Source organism: Mixophyes fleayi, chromosome 4, assembly GCF_038048845.1.
Source record: "Mixophyes fleayi isolate aMixFle1 chromosome 4, aMixFle1.hap1, whole genome shotgun sequence".
Taxonomy (NCBI): Eukaryota; Metazoa; Chordata; class Amphibia; order Anura; family Limnodynastidae; genus Mixophyes; species Mixophyes fleayi.
This window is the reverse complement of record NC_134405.1, coordinates 236750939-236770931: the sequence shown is the minus strand read 5'-3', so window position 1 is coordinate 236770931 and position 19993 is coordinate 236750939. Positions and strand designations below refer to the sequence as shown.

At 38.3% G+C, this 19993-nt stretch overlaps 1 protein-coding gene across 1 annotated transcript in view; it reads right to left on the bottom strand.

Moving 5' to 3' along the window:
• Positions 1-19993, bottom strand: part of LGR5 (leucine rich repeat containing G protein-coupled receptor 5) — a 137958-nt gene that overhangs the window by 39144 nt on the left and 78821 nt on the right. Inside the window, exons 3-4 of the mRNA XM_075209526.1 lie at positions 12499-12570; positions 10441-10512 (exon numbers count right to left, since the gene is read on the bottom strand). Coding sequence (XP_075065627.1) covers positions 10441-10512; positions 12499-12570 — 144 coding nt within the window. The remainder of the gene's footprint in view (positions 1-10440; positions 10513-12498; positions 12571-19993) is intronic.

Here is a 19993-nt window from a genome sequence, read left to right as displayed (position 1 = left end):
TTCACTGTGAACTTTTAGTGGAACAGTCCACTACAAAATGCAGACCAAAAGAAAATGTGCTGTGTGTTCTCTTATTGGATGGCACAGAGTGTGCACAACCAGAGGAGAATCAGAACATACAGCATATACAGCTTTGATTGGCCCACATTCTGCAGTGGCCACTTGTAGTAGTTCCTGTATATGAAAAGCCGGCTGCTATGGGAGACCCCCCTAATGGTTTGCTTGCCAATCAGAGGAGACTAAAAAAAGCATATAAAGCTATTTTAAAAGAGAATTGAATGCACAATAAAACATGCTATAGGGCAAACATAAGAAAAGATTTCACAGTCAGTAAAAAAGGGGGGCAAAATGTTTTTAGATACATTAGTAAAAGTAAAATGACATGTAATTGGAGAATATCAAATGTAGTTTGTACATAAAAGACAGTAGTAAAGAATATGATAACTACACACCTGTGAGCATCACATCAATAGTGAGGAAATGAATTAAAAAGTCTTGTTGACTATTTAGAGCCAAACAAATGACAAGATCCAAGACAGCACAAATTTGCTGCTGGTAGATCATATCAAACAAATCTAGTGGGATTTTTTGACCCAGTAACTAAAGTGATAGATCAGAGCATATCAGTGAATATAGCTTATTTAGAGTTTAGCAAGACATTTTATACGGTGTCCCACAAAAAATTAATTCAGAAACTGAAAATTCTTGATTTTGACTCAAAGATAATACAATGGTTAAAGGTTTAGCTAAAGAATGGGATAGAGTGAGCACTAGTGCTGGCTTGAGCTTTTAGGTAGGTGGAGAGTCCGAATTTTTTTTTAAAGTTTTATTTCTCAACATAGCGGCCCATAGTGTAAGATATACGCTTAAAGCGTATCTTAATGTACATATTTTGCATAATATGCAGAGACTTAAGACACATGTGTCACAATACCATTGAACATGTACTTTTTATTCCCATGTCCCCCTAGAGTGTCTGCTCTAGCACACATTATGACTGTATATTCAGTATATTCAGTATGGGTGTTTTCATTCCCATAGCATGCCAGTGCTCACCCCCATACTGTGTTTGAATATTAGCTTTAAGATTGGTAATATATGAGATTGTGTCATATTATCTATTACACTGTAGGTGAGGTATTTATGCAATTCCTAGGGCTTCCTATTGTTTACTTATGCCAACAGAGTAAGTCTATGTGTATTCTAGGTCTGCAGAAACAATACACCAATAGTTATATCATCAGGTAGACCAGACTATTGTTTAACAGAAGCTATCTTTGTTTACCTAACAACAGGAGATCTAGCTAGGGGTAGTGTCCCGTCCTCTGTTAAAATCTAGTCAGGCAAGTGTTATGTTTATAACACAATGGAGTGAATAGTCTCCATTACATTATGCTGCAACCATTTATATAGATTGTGTATATTTGGCCCCATAATTTACTTTGCTGATTAACCACATGTTACAGACTAAAACTGAGAAACCGTCCCTTTACTCTTGAAGAGATTGATATAGCTATTATGTCATTCCCTAATGGTAAAGCCCCTGGAGTAGATGGAATCCCAATTGAATTATATAAAAAACACCGGCCCTTTTTTGTGTCTAGGTTGTTGGATACATTCAGCGAGCTGGGTGAGACTGGTGCTCTTTCCCCTTCAATGGCAGAGGCAATAGTGGTGGTGCTGCCTAAGTCAGGGATTTGTTGTACCCTGAGTCCTACCGCCCGATTTCACTTTTGTCAAATGATGTTAAGATTCTAGCAAAATTACTGGCTTTGAGGTTAAGTAGAGTGGTGCTGGAATTAATTCATCCGGATCAGACGGGATTTATGCCGGGCAAGTCCACGTCTATCAATCTTAGAAGGCTGTATACTCTCCTGCAGGTGCGGTCACCCTCTTCTGAGAGCGAAGTTGTGGTGTCCTTGGACGCAGCCAAGGCGTTTGACTCGGTGGAGTGGCCATACCTGTGGGAGGTATTGTCCCGATTTGGAGTGGGCCCGGAATTTATAAAATAGGTTAAACTTTTGTATTCACATCCAGTGACGCGGCTCTGTGTCAATGGGCATCTTTCTCAACAATTTCAATTAGAGCGGGGTACTAGACAGGGATGCCCGTTGTCTCCGGCCCTGTTTGCATTAGCAATAGAGCCACTGGTCTGTAAGATCCGGCATGATAGAGAAATTGTGGGACTTAGATCAGAGCACAGAGAGGATAAGGTGGCATTATATGCAGATGATATGCTGTTGTTCCTTTCAGATCACGACACTTCCCTAAAACATTTGCTGCGGGTGGTTGATGGATTTGGGTTTTTTTCCGGCCTAAAAATTAATTGGGATAAATCTAGCGTGTTCCCTCTGGGATGGGAGTGTCCCGTGACAATGCCAGAAGGCTTACAGTTAAAATGGGCATCGAAATTCAAATACTTGGGAATATGGATCTCTAATACCCCCGCTGAATATGTAGAACTTAATTTGCGGCCCCAGATCAAATACATTAAAGAAAAAACTCATGTATGGAAGAAGCTCCCACTTTCTGTCTCCGGTAGGATAAATTTAATTAAGATGATGGTGCAGCCAAAGTTTTTATATATACTCCAGCAGTCACCTGTATATATTCCACCCTCCATTTTCCGATGCATTGATAGCTATTTGATTTCATTGGTTTGGGGAGGGGGAAGGGCTAAGGTCAAGCTCAGCTCGCTGTTTAGATCCAGATCTTCTGGTGGATTTGCACTTCCTAACTTGAAATTATATTATTTTGCCTCTCAATTGGTCCACCTTAAGGCATGGGTTTCGGACCCCGATTACCATGAGCTACATTGGGTGTTGGTACACCAATTTAATTCTAATCACACTCCCTTACAGTCACTGCTGGCGGGGCGGCTTGGTATGCGGGCTCCTCCGCTCCTGATTCAGGCAGTTAAGATTTGGACAATCTGTAATAAAATAATGAAACAAACTGACATTGATCCATATACTCCTATCTGGGGGGCAAAGAAATTTGAGAAGTTGAATACAGTGAAGAGGGCCAGGGAGTGGTCTCGGTTGGGTGTGGTGTCGGTAGGTCAGCTTTATGATACAAATGTACTTAAATCCTTCGAACAGTTGGTTGGGGAATTCTCTGTACCCAGAACAATGTTTTATTCTTACCTTCAGTTACGACACGCCCTAAGCACACAATTTAAAGGGGAGACTTTGGTGTTTGGGGTGGATCCACTGAGGAAACAATTACAGGCCTTGGGTTATAGAGGTCTGATCTCTCGAATGTATTCATGTCTTCTGTATGAATCCACTGCAGATGATTTGGATGGTTTGAAGAATCAGTGGGAAATAGATATTGGACCTTTATCAGACAAGGAGTGGGAAATGGTTACAGACAGTACTAAAGGTTATACTTCATCATTAAAATTTCAACAAATACAGGTGTTTATCTTACACAGGGCCTACTTTACCCCTATTAGATTGGCAAAATTTCGCCCGGATGAAACCCCTAACTGTCCGAAATGCAATTCGATCAATGCTAATTTTTGGCACCTTCTATGGGAGTGTTCATGTATACAAATCTTCTAGCGAAGGATCAGGAGATGTATTCAGGTTACTGGAATTGAAGTGTCTCTTAGTTCACCGGCCACTTGTCTCTTTGGGCTCCGATTGAAGGGGAAAGTTAATAAACTGACAAAAATGTACATTTCACAGTTATTGATGTTGGCTAAGGTCTGTATAGCGAGGCTGTGGTTGGCCCCGACGAGTCCCACGGTTAAAAATTGGAAGGCACTGGTCAATACCACCATAAGGCACGAGAGATTTGTTTATACTAGCAGACAGGCTCTGAAGGAATTTGAGAATATATGGTACAGATGGTTAGAGTCTCCATTCTATCCTATGTCATCTAGTACAGATGCTCTATCTACTTAAATGTATGGCTACCGCAGTTCTTAAAATTAGTATCTGAGTCCATGTAATAAACCCTCATGTGTAACATACTTATGTATAAGCATTTACGATGTATGATCCTGAATGAATATAGCACATTTATTATTATTATGCTTTAATGTAATCTTGTAAATTCCGTCATTTAATTCCGATATGTATGCGATTGTTTTTCTTTTCTTTTTGTTGTTTAGTATGTTTATATCTTAAAAAATTTCAATAAAAATACTGGATTTAAAAAAATAATAATGAGAAACCGTAATATTGTGCTTTTAGCTACATCTGTAGGCAAATGAGATAATGTTTAGTAGAGCCAGACATGGTGGCTTTCTGTGCCTGATTTAAGCACCTTAATTAGGAAATGTGTATTGTATTTCTATGCCTTAATATCCTAAGACACAGCAGACAGTCAACACACCCCTACAGCCTGAGGCTATTCTGTGGGTATAAAAAAGAGCAGTGGAGTGTCAGGAGGGTTGAGATGAAGAAAGATCAGGCTGGTGTAGGCGGTATGGTTCCTGCCAGCTGACGGAGGACAGAGATCGGGAGAAGGACTGCGAGGACCCTTATTTCTCTTCCTTTGGATAAGTTACACCAGGGGGTAAATGTATTAACCTCCGGTTTCTTCAACCTCCACAAGTTCGGCGTCTTCGGTGCTTAAATTTAAAGCGATGCTGCCTTGTAAAATTTAAGCGCCGAAGACGCCGAACTCGCGAGGGTTGAAGAAACCAGAGGTTAATACATTTACCGCCATATCTTGTGAATCTGTGTACTCACCAAAAGCGAGGTGACAGTGAAGCTGGACCACTGCCTTGCTGGCAGTCACTGGGGCTTCTCACTCCCAGGAAAGTGTAAGCCTATAGTCGGATTTCTTAAGATGGCCATAATAGGACCGGTATTGTATTGTGTATACTACTCTTGTGTCCATTGTGCATACCTATAATCAGTAAACTGTAACAGTGGCTCAAGCATCAGCAAATAGTTAACTATCCGTCCAGCAGAGTATTGTGTGCATACAGAAAACACAGCTGGTAACAGTGCTCCTCTAACGCCCTTCCACCAGACAGCTCACTAGGTCTTCACTGCAGTTAAAATGTAGGTGTCAAGACTCTGACAAGTATTTTCAATACAAAAACAGATTATAAATCCAATCAAGTCAAAGTTCTATCAACAAATGGACAAGGCTGAAATGTTTAGATGTTTCCACCAGACATACCTCGGGCAGAATCATTGTTATTTCAATGGTTGACGATTTTATGTTGAGCTTTTAGTTATGCGTTTGCATTTATACACTGTATATAGTATAAGTAATTGAGCTCCCAGTTAAAATCATCAGGGATATACTGAATCCAAGTTTTGGAATCATTGTAATTTGGCCAACCAAATACAAACCTTCACTTTCCTACGATTTTAGTGCTTCCACAAACTAAAATGAAAGATATAATGTTAACAACTGCATCACCTCATTTCTCTTATCTCACTCCCTCCTTGACCCACTCCAATCTGGATTTCACTCCCTCCACTCCACTAAAACTGCCCTCACTAAGGTTACGAATGAATATTATCTAATAGACACTTCTTCCTTCTTATACTTCGTGACCTCTCTGCTGCCTTCCATGTTATTGACCACACCCTCCTTTTGCAAATTCTCTAATCTTAAGGACTCTGTAAAAATGTCCTCTCTTGGTTTTCTTCGCACCTCTCCCAGCCCCCCCCTTTTCATTCTCTACACCCAAATCCAAAGCCCCCCCACCTTCCCTTACCTGTCAGAGTTCCCCATTCCATCACCTTCTGTACCTCCAAAGAGCTATAATAAAATATCAAACAGCCCCATGTGAGTAGTACTCAATGCAGAGCCTATTCCACTGACCAGTTTACAATAGTGAGCACACTAGTGACATAAATACAATACTAAGAACATTATTTTGAGTGCTATAAAATATAGACAATTCTAAATTTCAATCTACCATATCAAAAGCGAGGTGACAGTGAAGCCGGACCACTGCCCTGCTGGCAGACGTTGGGGCTTCGCACTCCCAGGAAAGCGTAAGCCTATAGTCGGATTCCCAAGATGGCCATAATAGAACCGGTATTGTTTTGTATACCCTTGTGTCCATTGTGCATATCTGTAATTGTTACTCCTGTACATATGTTGGTTTTGTGCCTCTTGTTGCTGTTCCATTAATAAAAGCTACCATTGGTTAAGTTGGATATTTACCCACGTACAGGGGAACTTGGTAGGCTGTTCAGCCTTGGTAGACACTGTTCCCTCAGAACATGTGACTCTGAATAGAAAGTAAAATATGAAAGCTCAGAAGTGCTGAGTCTAATGTGTAACTATTCCTGTAAAATTGACAAGTCTTAAATTTAATACATCAATAAAAAGAATTAAAATTAAATAATAAAACAAAGCATGTTGGACACAAAAATCTGAAAACAGACCACAGAACAAATGGTGATGTAATGTCTACAGAGGGAAGGGATAATGTAGTTAAGCAGTGAGAAAAGGCCAGTAGAAGTAGCTTTCATGTTCTATAACATACCAGAAAAATTATACCTAAAATGTGATTGGTTGCTAGGGGCAACACCTCCCCTTTTCCTTTTTAAAAGGCTTGATATCCTTAATGTTTAGTGGTTTATTGTTCTCTACTTCTCACTATGGTATAACAGAAGTTTGTTAGTGTTATAGCTAAATTATAGTATTGCTATGGCCTACATAATATGGCGTTATGAGCGAGAGTGAATGGAGCAGATATAACACAAAAAGGGAACTTGTTGCTATTGTATAGCAACCGTTAAATTAAAAATGTATTTTTGCAAGACTCTAACACACAGTCATCTACATTTAAACGAACAGCACATAAAATGTTTTTTTTGCAGTTTCATATTTGTCCTATTCAAGATTTTTAATAAAATAATAGGAGAGGTGTTTATATGTCAGCTCACAATAATATTAGTTTGGTAGAAAGTTTACTAGATTGTCATTAAGAACACTCTTTCATCACTCTGATACATATGTTCAATGTCTTTCATGCCTTTTCCTCCATAAGATGTCTTTTTTGACTGTTTCCAGCTGTAAAAAACTCAAAACAAATGCTATTACAACTTGTAATCAGGTGATATCTTACTAGTGATGTCTGTGTGCCTCTGTGGTTTTGTCTCACCTCACTCTTCTAATCCATTTTTTCTCTTTTAAGCCAGTCATGCTGGCTGTCCACATGATGAATCACTGAAGCTGAAAATCAGATTAACTGTCTATATATTGATGTAACTATTATGATACTATATTAAAGTAGTTCTCAAATAATTGAGATGATATTATAAGAATATAAACAGACAGACGTGCATGAGACCACTGGCAATCACTTTCCTGAGCTACAATGTAGCAGTCTTCCTCCTGTATGAATAGTGTGGAGCTCAGTTCCGCTGAGTATTTTTCCATAAAAGAGAAATACCAGTCATTTTTTTTAAGTAACAAAGGACAAGATAGCAGTTGTGATAGTGAGTTAACAATCGTTTACCATTTACCATTTCACAGCTGCTCTTGACTTTAAATGGGAGTTACCTGATCTTTGCGTATCCTGCTACACAATGGATACAAAACATTGCCAACTTCAAATGCAGATCCTAACAAAAGCCTCCATTTGGGCGGAAGTTCTGTGAAGGTTACTTTGTTGCCTTAAAGCTCTTAACCCCATCCACTGTCCTCCTAATTGTTTAACTTGTTCCAGAAATTGCATTCCTTGTGCAAATCCATAATGCAAGAGACACCTGGTGAACAGCATGAAACAGGAAACTAAAAATTGCACACCTTTATGTCAGGGGCACAGCCCAGCTTGAATGAACAAAGCAAACCTAGTCTTCAACCAATATTCCTCCTTTAGCCATAGTGCCTGTTCTGTTCTAAGGTTATCGTTCCATCTCACTGCTGCTACCCGGCTGTTTAACATTCCCACTGATTACTGTCATTCTGCCTTAATGCAGTTACTGAACACCAGTCTTTTTATACCGCCAATGGAGTTTCTGCTCCCTGTTTTCCGACAGATTCTTTTGTGATCAAAAGAGATAAACAATCTTATTTAAGGGACCATTAAAAAATAAACCTGGCAACTATACCTCATACTGTATGCTGGAAAAGAAGTTATATATGACAGACATTTTCAATACTTCCAAAATGTAAAATTAGGAGCTCCATATTTAGGATCAATAAGAGGGTTAGTGGTAAACATGGTTAAAATAAATGTTTGCTATTTTTGTGCACATAGTACCTGATTAGTTACAGGTATGGAACTGCCCTTATGCTGTTTCAATATGGGTGGATATTAGTAGATGTTATATACTTTTTTTGCATTCCAAACATTCTATTAATGCCTTTATGCATTTTTTTTAAGTTGTCAATGTGGCTTCCCTGCTTTCCAATACCCACCCACTTATCTCACGTATCAAAAGCTGTGTTAACTTGCTATCATAATATATAATACAATAATAATACTGCACACAAAGAACAAATATATAACAGGGACCATGTTTTATCGCTTGAGATACAAATCGGACTGAATCATATATTGTCAAAGGCTCATGACCCCCCCTCCCCACAAAAAAACAAACAGTACACAGTGTGTGTAGTGTTAAAATGAGACATGTGTAATAATAATCCGATAAAAATTGATTGGATCATTTTCATGTTGGTAAATGTAGTTTCAAGATGACAGCTATTGGGCTATGCATGCATTCATTTTATGAATGTAATAAAAGGCCCCTTTGGCGCCAGAAGTAATCTGGCCACTTGGAGTGGAGTCATATCACAAGTGTAGGAGGCCAAATTAGACACTGATCCTGTTGTTCAGCCATCAGGGCTGGCATAAGACATGGAAATGGAATGGGAAAACTATTGTCAAGATTAACTGATACTGGCCAATCCCAAACTCCTGTGAATGATATAGTAGAACCAGATGAAATCTAGAGGATTTAGGAGGTTTTCACCAACTGATACCCCATTCATACTGCACCAAAATGCCGGGTTGTTCCTGGGTCGAGCTCAAACGACCCAGGTCAGAATGGTACAAGTGAAAAATCCCGGGTCCCTGCACTATGAATGGTGCAACCCGGGTTTTGGCATAGGGAGAGGGAGAGGGAGAGGGAGAGGGAGAGGGAGAGAGAGAGAGAGAGAGAGAGAGAGAGAGATATGGATGCTCTGGTGATGACTCCCAGAAATTGCCAGGGCACAGATTTGTGCAGTATCCGGGCCCGACGTGCAGTATGAATGGTGTTTCTGAGCTAGGACGCTCCGAGCCCCTGCAAAAACCCGGGATATTGCAGGGGCGGCAGTATGAAAGCGGTATAATATATAGTGCTATTTAAACAGTGTAACTGGTTGTCGTGGATGGGGAAGATCTGTATTTGGGAAATGTGTTTGCTTCTATACCAGTTACAAAGTTTAAAAATTGGTGAACTGGAAATCAAGTTTGTAGCAGAAGAAAATTAAAAGCCCCAGACGAGTGCTTTTGAATTTATGATTATAGCACTTAAAATATTACAAAATTGTACAATTTATAGTATATCCAAAACATTAGCCCATCAGAGTATTTTATAGTGGCCAACATATGCTTCATTTTTGAAAAGTAGCCAGAGTATTTATTAGAATCAAAGTAATTGCTAAGAGTCTATTCTTGAACATTTTTTTTAAACCAGATGTCCCAAGTATTGTGTGGCTTAAAAATCTGGTAGATAAATGATTCTAGAAATATCAATGCGGTATATTACAAAAGATGGGCTTGTGTAACTATGCTAAAAATTAAGCCATTGATTAATGATGACTTTATCAGATATGGTAACAGAGGGCAAAAATTGGCTGTATAATAAGACCAGAGTGTCACTCTGGATTGGGACTGTAGATCTTTTCCTCCCTAGTACTCATTTTTTTTATTAAACATCCTATGCCATCTCACTCTGCTTTATTATAACTGCAAGTATGATATTTGTAATAAGTGAGTTACTTGTTTAAAATGAAATGTTATTCCTATCCCTTTGTTAAATCCATATTAATTGATAAAGAGGAATGTAGCTCTAATTTCTTTTGTCTCAAAGTATCACAAGCCTCCTAGGTCTCCTTTGCAGTTTAATTCATTGTTTGTTCAGGTGAGCTTTGTATTTAACAATATTTTACATTCAATCTTTATAACTAAAAAACAATAATTTATTAAAAATAATAATCCATTTAATTCTAATGAAATGAAGTACAATGATACTTTTGATTAGTCTATAACAATCAAATACGATTGTGGTGTTTCTTTAATGTTAAATTTATACTAAGGAAAACACTATTTATATGTAAAGCTCACTACTGTGGGGTATCTAGAGTTTCCTATTATTATATTTGCCACTTTTGCAGTTGTTAAATATACGCTTCTACAGTATGCCCTTAAGGAAAACACAGAGGACATGCTTGCCAGCATTGGTGACTGTCTTTTCAAACATTAAATATTTTAAATTGAATATTATGTACTGTACTTACAGAGACTGAAGATTCCGAAGGTTATGAAAAGCATCACTTGGAGCTTGCTTTAACTGATTGTTCTGTAGCATACTAATAAGAAAAGACAAAAAAGTAATTCTGCTTTATTACATGACATCACTTTGTAAAACAATTCATACAGGAGGGTAAGCTAAGTTCATATGCATTATCTAAGCCTTATCATTTAAGGTGGAATCAGTTTCTGTTTTAAATGTTTAAACATCAAACTGTGCATTCACTAGTGCTAAGATAAACTACAGGAGGATGCATCTGCATGCAGATGCCTGCCGGTCGGTGGCAGGTATTCACCTGTTTCAAAACAAAATATGTTCAACAGCTATTGCCAGTTACATAATGGTAATAACAACACACCATATAGGCATATTTACTCAGCTGCATTTTCAAAGGAACAGTTTCTCATTTTAAAACTTTGTCAGTCATTGCAAAATAAAAGCGGTTTCAGAGTCAGTTTACTAATGTTATTGTATAACTTGTTTATTTTGATGTTAGTCTGTCTGAGATTACAAGACAGAATCCTTGTAACATTTACTACAACTTAAAATGGATATTATAGGTCAATATACAGTGCTCAGCAAAATATAATCCGATTTACTAGGCTATGTAAAAATCTGCACCCTCCTCCACAGGGCCTGATTATCCAATACACTGACTCGGCTGCAGCCTAGGGCATGAGGCTATTGGGGGGAAGGGGGCACAATCATTTTTGGGGTGCAAAATTGTGACAGGGAGAGGTATAAGCTGAACTTCTTTTTAAAATATGAGTATAAATGTTCTCCAAGAAAAAGAAAACATGAAAAATAACTGTAGTAAGGTTTTAATATTGACGTATTCCCATGGAAAAGGCTGCAGACAATAAGTCATCCATGGGGGGGGGGTTGAGAATAAATGAATAGGAGAGACAAGAATGGCGACAGGCGCAGGTGTGACAGTCCCCTCCTCTTTCACATATTAAATCTCAGTAGGGCTTGTTCATGCCTCCGCTGTACTGTACAGTTCTGATTTTAATGAAGAAGAAATGAGTGACAAAGATTGCCATGAATCTTTTAATAATCCAAGTAGAGCTGAGACTCAAGAACACAAAAACAAACTTTGGTGGTAAATTATGGACGAGTTCATTTTAACTTACCGCATATTAACCTTGTGAAGGTCATTAGCCTAGGGCGGCCTGCACCCTTAATCAGAACCTGATCCTCCTAAGCAATCATCCGAGAAGTTGTTGAACATGCTATGGGTGTGTAGTGTAGCCAATTAAATTATAACATCTTTAAAGCAAATTCTGTCATCTACTACTCATGGATAATATATACACCTCATTCAAATTGAATACATCTTCCATCATCACCTATATAAAACAATGATCTTTTATACTTTCTATCTAACGCCAGCATTGTAACCTCCACATACACGGAGTTCACTCTTCAGGTCTGGTGACATTTAGCAGTCTTACATGCTACAATTTTAAGTTTTGTTTTTTACTTGGAATCGTTTCATTCTTGTACCTCTTTATTATGGCCTTTGCGCAGAGCTTGTGATTGCGTTGGGTGTGACAAGGAGACTTCATCTGCACCATTGTCCTCATAACTGAGCTCTTCTTAGATGTTTGTTTCTGTTGTCTATATATCCAAGGTTGTGTTTTTGATATAATTGTGGTCGATACATTTATGTGAACAACTGATTTAAATGAGTATATAGTATATAGTCCACAGACAAAAAAAAACATTATTCTCACTGCATATAATTTATATTTACTTCGCAGATATGATCATCATACCAAGCCACTGGCATACAGGCTGTACTGCCTACACTGTGCTCCATGTCTTAAATATACAAGATTATGCGTGTGCCTCTGTCTGTATATTTATCTTAATTGACATACACACAGAATATAGGTACATAGATTATGTACAATATTAAGTGTTTTGTTGGTTTACTGGTTGAAATGTACCGGCAATTTAAGCAAGAATAGTGTAATTAGTGGTCTAGAGCAATTGACAACAGTAATCGGAAATATACACAACAAATGCTTGCCCTACTTACAGAACTTTGAGACTGCTGAGCCCGGCAAACGCTCCCTTGGGGATGTATGTCAAGTCATTTCCTGCAAGACGTCTGCAAAGTTAAAGAAAAGAAGAGAAAAAAAATGATTCCATTACTTATCATGTGGAACTCATTTAAACAAGATACATCTCAATGCATCACAACTATTCATTGAGCAGACATGCCAGACGTAATTGTTTTACCGTCTTGTCTTGTTATGAAAAAAAAAAAAAGCTAAGTAAATAAATAAAAGTAATCTCTGGTAGAGAAAAACAATGAGAAGAAATGTAAATGTTTCATTATTACTTACTGTGAGTTCTGTATGTAGTAACATGTACGCTTTTAATGTATGTGCCAAGAGAGAGGTCAGCAGCATCACTCAACATGACCTGATCGTGCACAGCAGACAGCCAAAGCTAAGTGGCAGACAATAACCTCTACATTTTGTTACATTCTCAACAACCCATTTCAACTTACATTCCAATGTACAGAGTACAGAGCTAGTGGTGATTTAACAATGCCATAATAAAAGTACATCAATAGCTAAATGCATCAAAAAATTTATATATACAGTACACATAATAAAGCGTAGATACCATAATTCTACTTTACTTTTAAATGCTCTGACATTATTTTAATAATTAGCAGATTACTGTTTAATCTCTGTAATGTAACACTGTGCAATAATGAAACTATTGATATATTTTGCAGATGAACAGGGTAGAATTACTGATCATCAGCAATTCTTAATTAAAATCATTCACAAACAGTGACAGAAAAAAACTGTTAGATATACTATATAAAAGAGCAAAACTAATAATGTATCTTCTCTTGAGGGGTATTCTGTATATATATACATATATATATATATATATATATATATATATATATATATATATATATAAAATACTGTATATAAATACATATACTCTATACATATATACAAATATATATATATATTGATATATATATATATATTATGGGCAGCACAGTGGCCTAGTGGTTAGCACGTCTGCCTCACAGCACTGGGGTCATGAGTTCGATTCCCGACCATGGCCTTATCTGTGTGGAGTTTGTATGTTCTCCCTGTGTTTGCGTGGGTTTCCTCCAGGTGCTCCGGTTTCCTCCCACACTCCAAAAACATACTGGTAGGTTAATTGGCTGCAATCAAAAATTGACCCTAGTCTCTGTCTGTCTCCCTCTCTGTCTGTCTTTGTGTGAGTGTGTGTATATATTAGGGAATTTAGACTGTAAGCTCCAATGGGGCAGGGACTGATGTGAATGAGTTCTCTGTACAGCGCTGCGGAATTAGTGGCGCTATATAAATAAATGATGATGATGATGATATATATATATATATTTTTTTTTTTTTAATAAGTGGACTTGGATATGGTCCCTACATGTCAGCAGATCTCACTGTAACTTCAACCCGCTGGTATATTTTCAGTGAACTAAGTTTGTAACTACATTTGTGGTTGGCTCCAAATGACCACTAAAAATGCAATCTCTTTAAATTCAGAAGTAAATGGATAAAACCAGCATATAAAGACATCACCTGTTTGCAGTAAAAGTCTACACATTAACATTGGGCAAAACTGTGAGAAAGATTTTGTCTCACTTCTCTGAAAAGTCTTTCCTGTGAAGATACTCTTTATTAGGCAGACCGCCTGGCGACAACTCGTATAATGAATAGCTCCAGTTCATTTAGAGCTACACTGAAGCCGCTGATTGCAGTGGCATCAGGCACAGAACAAATGGGATGTGCAGCTGCAAGAGATAACTCAGGAATGCTGAGGTAATGTAATATAACCACTCTGCAGAAAAAAAGGTGAGGGGATTTTCTCCCCAACTGAATAACGCATAGTACAGGTAATAAATCAACTCATCATATACTATCCAAATCCAATCCATTAAGGTTTGATCAGGCTGAAAGAAAATCTGGTTAGATGACGACCCCGATTGGCAGATGTGCATGGTAATCAGCTGATCCAGGAAGGAATATGTAAGAAGCTGGAAGGGTACTTTTTGTTCTGGTTGTTCATCCATTGCCCCACTAGGGGTAAATGTATCATACCCCGGTTTTATCAGCTCGCGGGAGTTCAGTGTCTTCGCAGCTTAAATTTAAAGTGGCGCTGCCTTGTAAAGGGAAGTTTCCCTTTACAAGGCAGCGCAGCTTTAAATTTACGCTGCGAAGATGCCGAACTCCCGCTTTTGATAAAACCGGGGTATGATACATTTACCCCTAAATCTGTCCAATTTGGTTCTCCATGTGAATGACCAATCTGGCTATCAAACTGGATATTTGGTGATTCGGTTGAAAATTCAGGTGACATAGTGTTTAGCTAAATTAAAGCAATCATGCTGCTTATTTAGCAAGAATGAAACCAGATGACAAATAAGGTCATTTACAAACAGGCAACATATGTACAAACTTCCTGCAAAAAGTCATTGTGACATCGCACAATTCCTTATGTGCATGTTATGTGTTTTCATGTTGTCAAGAAAGGATTTCCACTGCCAAAATGCATTTTTTGCCGAGGAGCCAATTTTTGCTCAGAGTGATGAGTGTAGTGCATGCCTTGTGGATAGTGATATAAGTCACAATTATGTGTCATTTTAAATTCTGCAATTGCTAAAACAAGAATTTGTTTTGCAGATGATATATTAAAGGTTCACTAAACCCCAACATTTACATTTTAGAACCATGAAAGTAAAATCCATTGTTCAGTTATAACCTGAGATTCCACTGCAGCTTTGGTAATAAGTAAAGTACTTACTACCTTCTTACTCAGCTTCAGCAACCACCACTCACACAATAATAGATTCAACAGGAAGCAGTGGAGAGAAAATGGCCACACCCTTTTATTTAAATCACTGCTTTTACCAAATTTAAGAGGAAAGCCTACCAGGGCAACCCATTGCCGATGGGTACGTCCAAATTGCTCGATAACCCACAAACCCAAGGTCACGTTAACAGTGCCCATCAACTGGTCAACTGATACTTCCTATCCTGGAGACAAATCAAACTGGGTATAATAACCCAAAGCATGTGCCAGAGAATCACTTTACTACTGCCATCTAGCCTATCTAGGGGTTACCCCCAAACTCACAGTCGAAGTGGAAGTTTAGTGATATATATGTATATATATATGTATACATATATATATATATATATATATATATATATATATATATATAGATATATATATATATGCATATACGCGTGTGTTTTTTTGTTTTACAAAAGTAAGAACATTTTAAAGAACATGACATACAATTACAATGCCCACATAAATGAAAGAACATACCTAACTGCAGCTCTACCCTTTCCCCTAACTAACATGGGCTTGCTTCCTAAGTGAACTTTCCATAAAAAAGGAGGAGGTGAGCAAACCACTTACCGTATTTCCCCATGTATAAGACGCACCTATTTCCCAAAAATTTGGGGTCTAAAAACTGGGTGCATCTTATACTGTGGCAGCAGGGGGATCCAAGGGGGGGGGGCAGCGTAACAGTGGCAGTGGGGGGATCCAGGGGGAGGGGGCAGCAGTACAGTGGCAGCTGCGAGGGGTGATTGCAGGGGCTTGCTGCCGATGGCTGCACACTATGTGCAAGTCAGTTCGGCAGAGATAGGCAGGGAGAGTGAGCAGCCGGCCAGCACACTCTCCCTGCCTGTCTCTGCCGGACGGACCTGCACATAGTGTGCAGCCGCCGGCAGCAAGCCCCTTCAATCTCCGCACACTTTTTGACAGCTACCGTACTATTTGTTTTGTTTAAATTTCGGGGCCAAAATTAAGGTCCGTCTTATACATGGAAGTGCCTTATACATGGGGAAATACGGTATATCTAACTGGTACACTATGCTCCCATCCTCCCATCCCACCTCTCATCAGGTCATATCAGCCACCCTGATCTCACAGTACCTGCAGTGCCTGCCTGTCCTTACTAATTAACTCTCACAAGGCCACCAGCCATCCATCACTCCATTCAAACAGTGTGACATGCGGCAGGCTCCCTGCTGCGGTTATGGTCCATTCAGCTGACTCTTCCAGGGCTTTATTCCATAAGGTGTAGTACATATAATTCTGTACACTTAACATATCTATTTAAAATCTTAAAATCAAAAAGTATGCTACTTGAAATGAAGGCATCTTTACTTTTCTAATTCATCTAATAAAGAAGCAAAAGTTTATATTAATACGATGTGTGGGAGTCCAATAGTTATTACTTTGAGCCTTTTCATTTTTGAACACCATGTGCATTTCAATCATAGTTAAAAAAATCTGCATTATAGCATATGAATAAAGAATCTGTGCAGATGAACCATATTAGTTAAAATAGGTATAAACGCACATAAAACATCCGCTGCACCCTGTTAGTTTTGTAAATAACAAATAATATAAATGTCAGGAATTGTCAGGAATTGATCTCATCAGTGGTATAGACAGGTCAGACTTATGACATCTGCCATTATCACAGATTTTTACATATGATAGTAGAAAAATATTTTTTAAATCTACACATTCAATTCTAAAGAATGTCATCATCAAATACATTTTAAAGGCATGACACATTTTTATGTCAAAAAATGGCCTAACCAAAATTACATATCTACTACAGCATTGACCAGAAGTGACCAGAATCTCCATAAAAAATAATGGGCATGCTCTTTTCAATGCAGGGTTCAACCAGGTCACAGTACCTTGTTACATGGTAAGATTATATCACCAGTATTCTGTTCCTTTGCAACACAAATTGGCTTAGTTTGCAGTTGGTACTTAGCAGTCTCTCTGGTCTTCTACAATGTTTTGCCGGTCAGTTACTAATGTGCATTGTCAGAGCTGTGTGGGAAAGCTGTGCAGGAGTTGTCTGTATTACTAGTTCTGGGGTTCCAATATTTCATGTGGCTTATCACTTTCCCAAACAGCACTTTAGCCATTTCAGTGTTTGATTTTCATAATGGTTTAGATTGAATAAAAAAAAGTCTTCTGTGCCACATAAGCCGCTAGTGAAATTCCAGTGGTTTTGACACTGGGTAAGAGTCCAAATTTGGATCAGGACCAAGCATATTGTTCTCCTCAACCTAAAATGACCTAAACTAATAGGAGGAAAGACTGAATGCAACAGCTGCTCATTTATGTGTGCTATAGTATAGTGGCACAAAGCATTTTGGGTAAAGGAATAAGTGGTTGTATAATTCTCTGAACTATGAAAACCAGCCCTGGATTAGTGACTCAGATTAACCCTGTGTTATCTGGGAAGTCACTGATGAACATTGGATTCTGCCTCTTGGTGGCTCTTTAACATGACATGTTACATTATGTAATTTACCTCCTCACAGAGCTACAGAATATGTCTGGTGCATTAGAAATAAAAATAATAATAAAACCATATTCATAATTTTGAGAGCAATAGGAAAAGTGGCAGTATGTGCATACCAGTCACTTTGACCACTGTATGATATAAATTCACCATCCAGCCCATCACAACATACTGTATAGGATGATTCTCCTAATTATTTTATCATGCATTTCTATTGTTATGAGCGTTTTGTCGCTATCCAATAACGATTGTCGAATCTCGATTTGTGTTTCCAACGCACAAATATTTATTCTCAAAAACTAGCAGAATAATCAAGCGAAATAATAGTAAGTACAGCCGTTACTTATCGCAGGCGCTCTGGATCCAGTGAACAGTCTTTCAGTCCTGAAGTCTGTGGTCAAGGTGACTGAACACTACATGAGAGCTACTGCTTATATGCAAACAGAGATACAGTGAAACAATGCAGATGGTATAGCTTGCTTCTATTGGTCCAGGCATCAGGAGGGTCCAGGGGGTTACACATCATAGGCTGATTCAATCTAAGGAATCCAAAGGTGGGGGTCTCTCCAGGGGATGAGCTCTGTTCTTCCCACCAAACTGCTCTGTTCTTCCCGCCACACTCCAATTACAATCAGTCCATTAGCATTTGACAGTTAATATCATATTAAAGATTTATTCCCTAACATCAATAACTAGAGTATGCAATGTGCGATCTCTTCGCCGAATGCACCGAACAGCTGCTGATGTAAAGGGGATTAATATGATATTAGACATGACACATTTCTTTTAACCTGAACAATATGTATCACTAATATACATATAACTTATAATATTACACATAAACACTACTATATTTCGACATAAATAACTATGTGTTGCAACTACGATTAATGTGTACTATTTTACAAATGTGCGTGTTTGTGCGAATGTATGTAAAAGCGTAAATGCTGTTGTTGCCACGTGTTGCGGCTGGGCACGCCCTTCCACACCGTAGCGTGCTCTACTTATCTTTTCAGACAAAGACAACCAAGTTTGCGCGATTTTAATTGAAATGACTTTATCCAATTTGCTGACTTCGACACTATCCACTAATGTATTCAATATTTTTGTTTACTTTGTATGCACTCTCTGACACCCTCTCTTCATTTTATCCCACAAATGAAAATTAAGTATCTATTCTCTTATTATCGTCCTACTCTACCACTTGTCCTTTTGCTCTTATACCCTCACAAATCAGTAGATCCATGTCTCCTGTGCTCATCCAACACTAATTTAAATCTGTAATCTCCTTCTACTGGTATCTTTCTATAATTATTCAAGCACACAGAGGTTGCTCCTATTCTGTAAAAACAAAATTGTGACCCAAACTCTCTCTCATATTGCCATCCCATCCATGAGCTCTCTTGCCTCTCCAAGCTTCTTGAGAGACTTGCCTCACAAGCTTAATTTCTTCACACGACCTACTGGACTCTCCTCAGTCAGGCTTTCATTCCCAACACTCCGCAGAAACTGCACTGACAAAGGTTTTCAATGATTTGATCACTGCCAAATCTAAAGCCATTACTCGCTTCTAATGCTCCTGGATCTCTCTGCTGCATTTGAGACTCTTGACCACTTTTTCTCATACAAACACTACAATCCCTAAGATTTCAGTACACTGCCCTATACTGGATCTCAGCCTACCTATCTAATCACTCTTTTAGTGTTTGTTTCTCTGGATTAACCTCCTCATTTACCAGTTGGAGAACCACAAAGCTCAGTCCTTGGTTCTCTGCTCTTCTCTATCTATACTACTTCTCTTGGAAAACTGATAAGTTCTTTTGGATTTCAGTATCATCTCTATGTGGATGATAACCAAATTTATCTATCCTCTCCTGATCTCTCACCATCTGTGTTGGCACATCTTACTGACTGTATGTCTGCAATTTCATCTTGGATGTCCTCTCACCAACTCAAACTCAATCTTTCAAAAACAGAGTTAATAATATTCCCACCCACCAACAGAAGTTATCTTCCTGACATTTCTATTTCTGTTGACAAAATGACAATAAATCCTACCTCCCAAGCTTGCTGCCTAGTTGTGATCCTTTGACCCCCACATTGAATCTATATCAATATCATGTTACATACACCTAAAAAAACATTTCCCCAATAAACATATATCTCATACAAA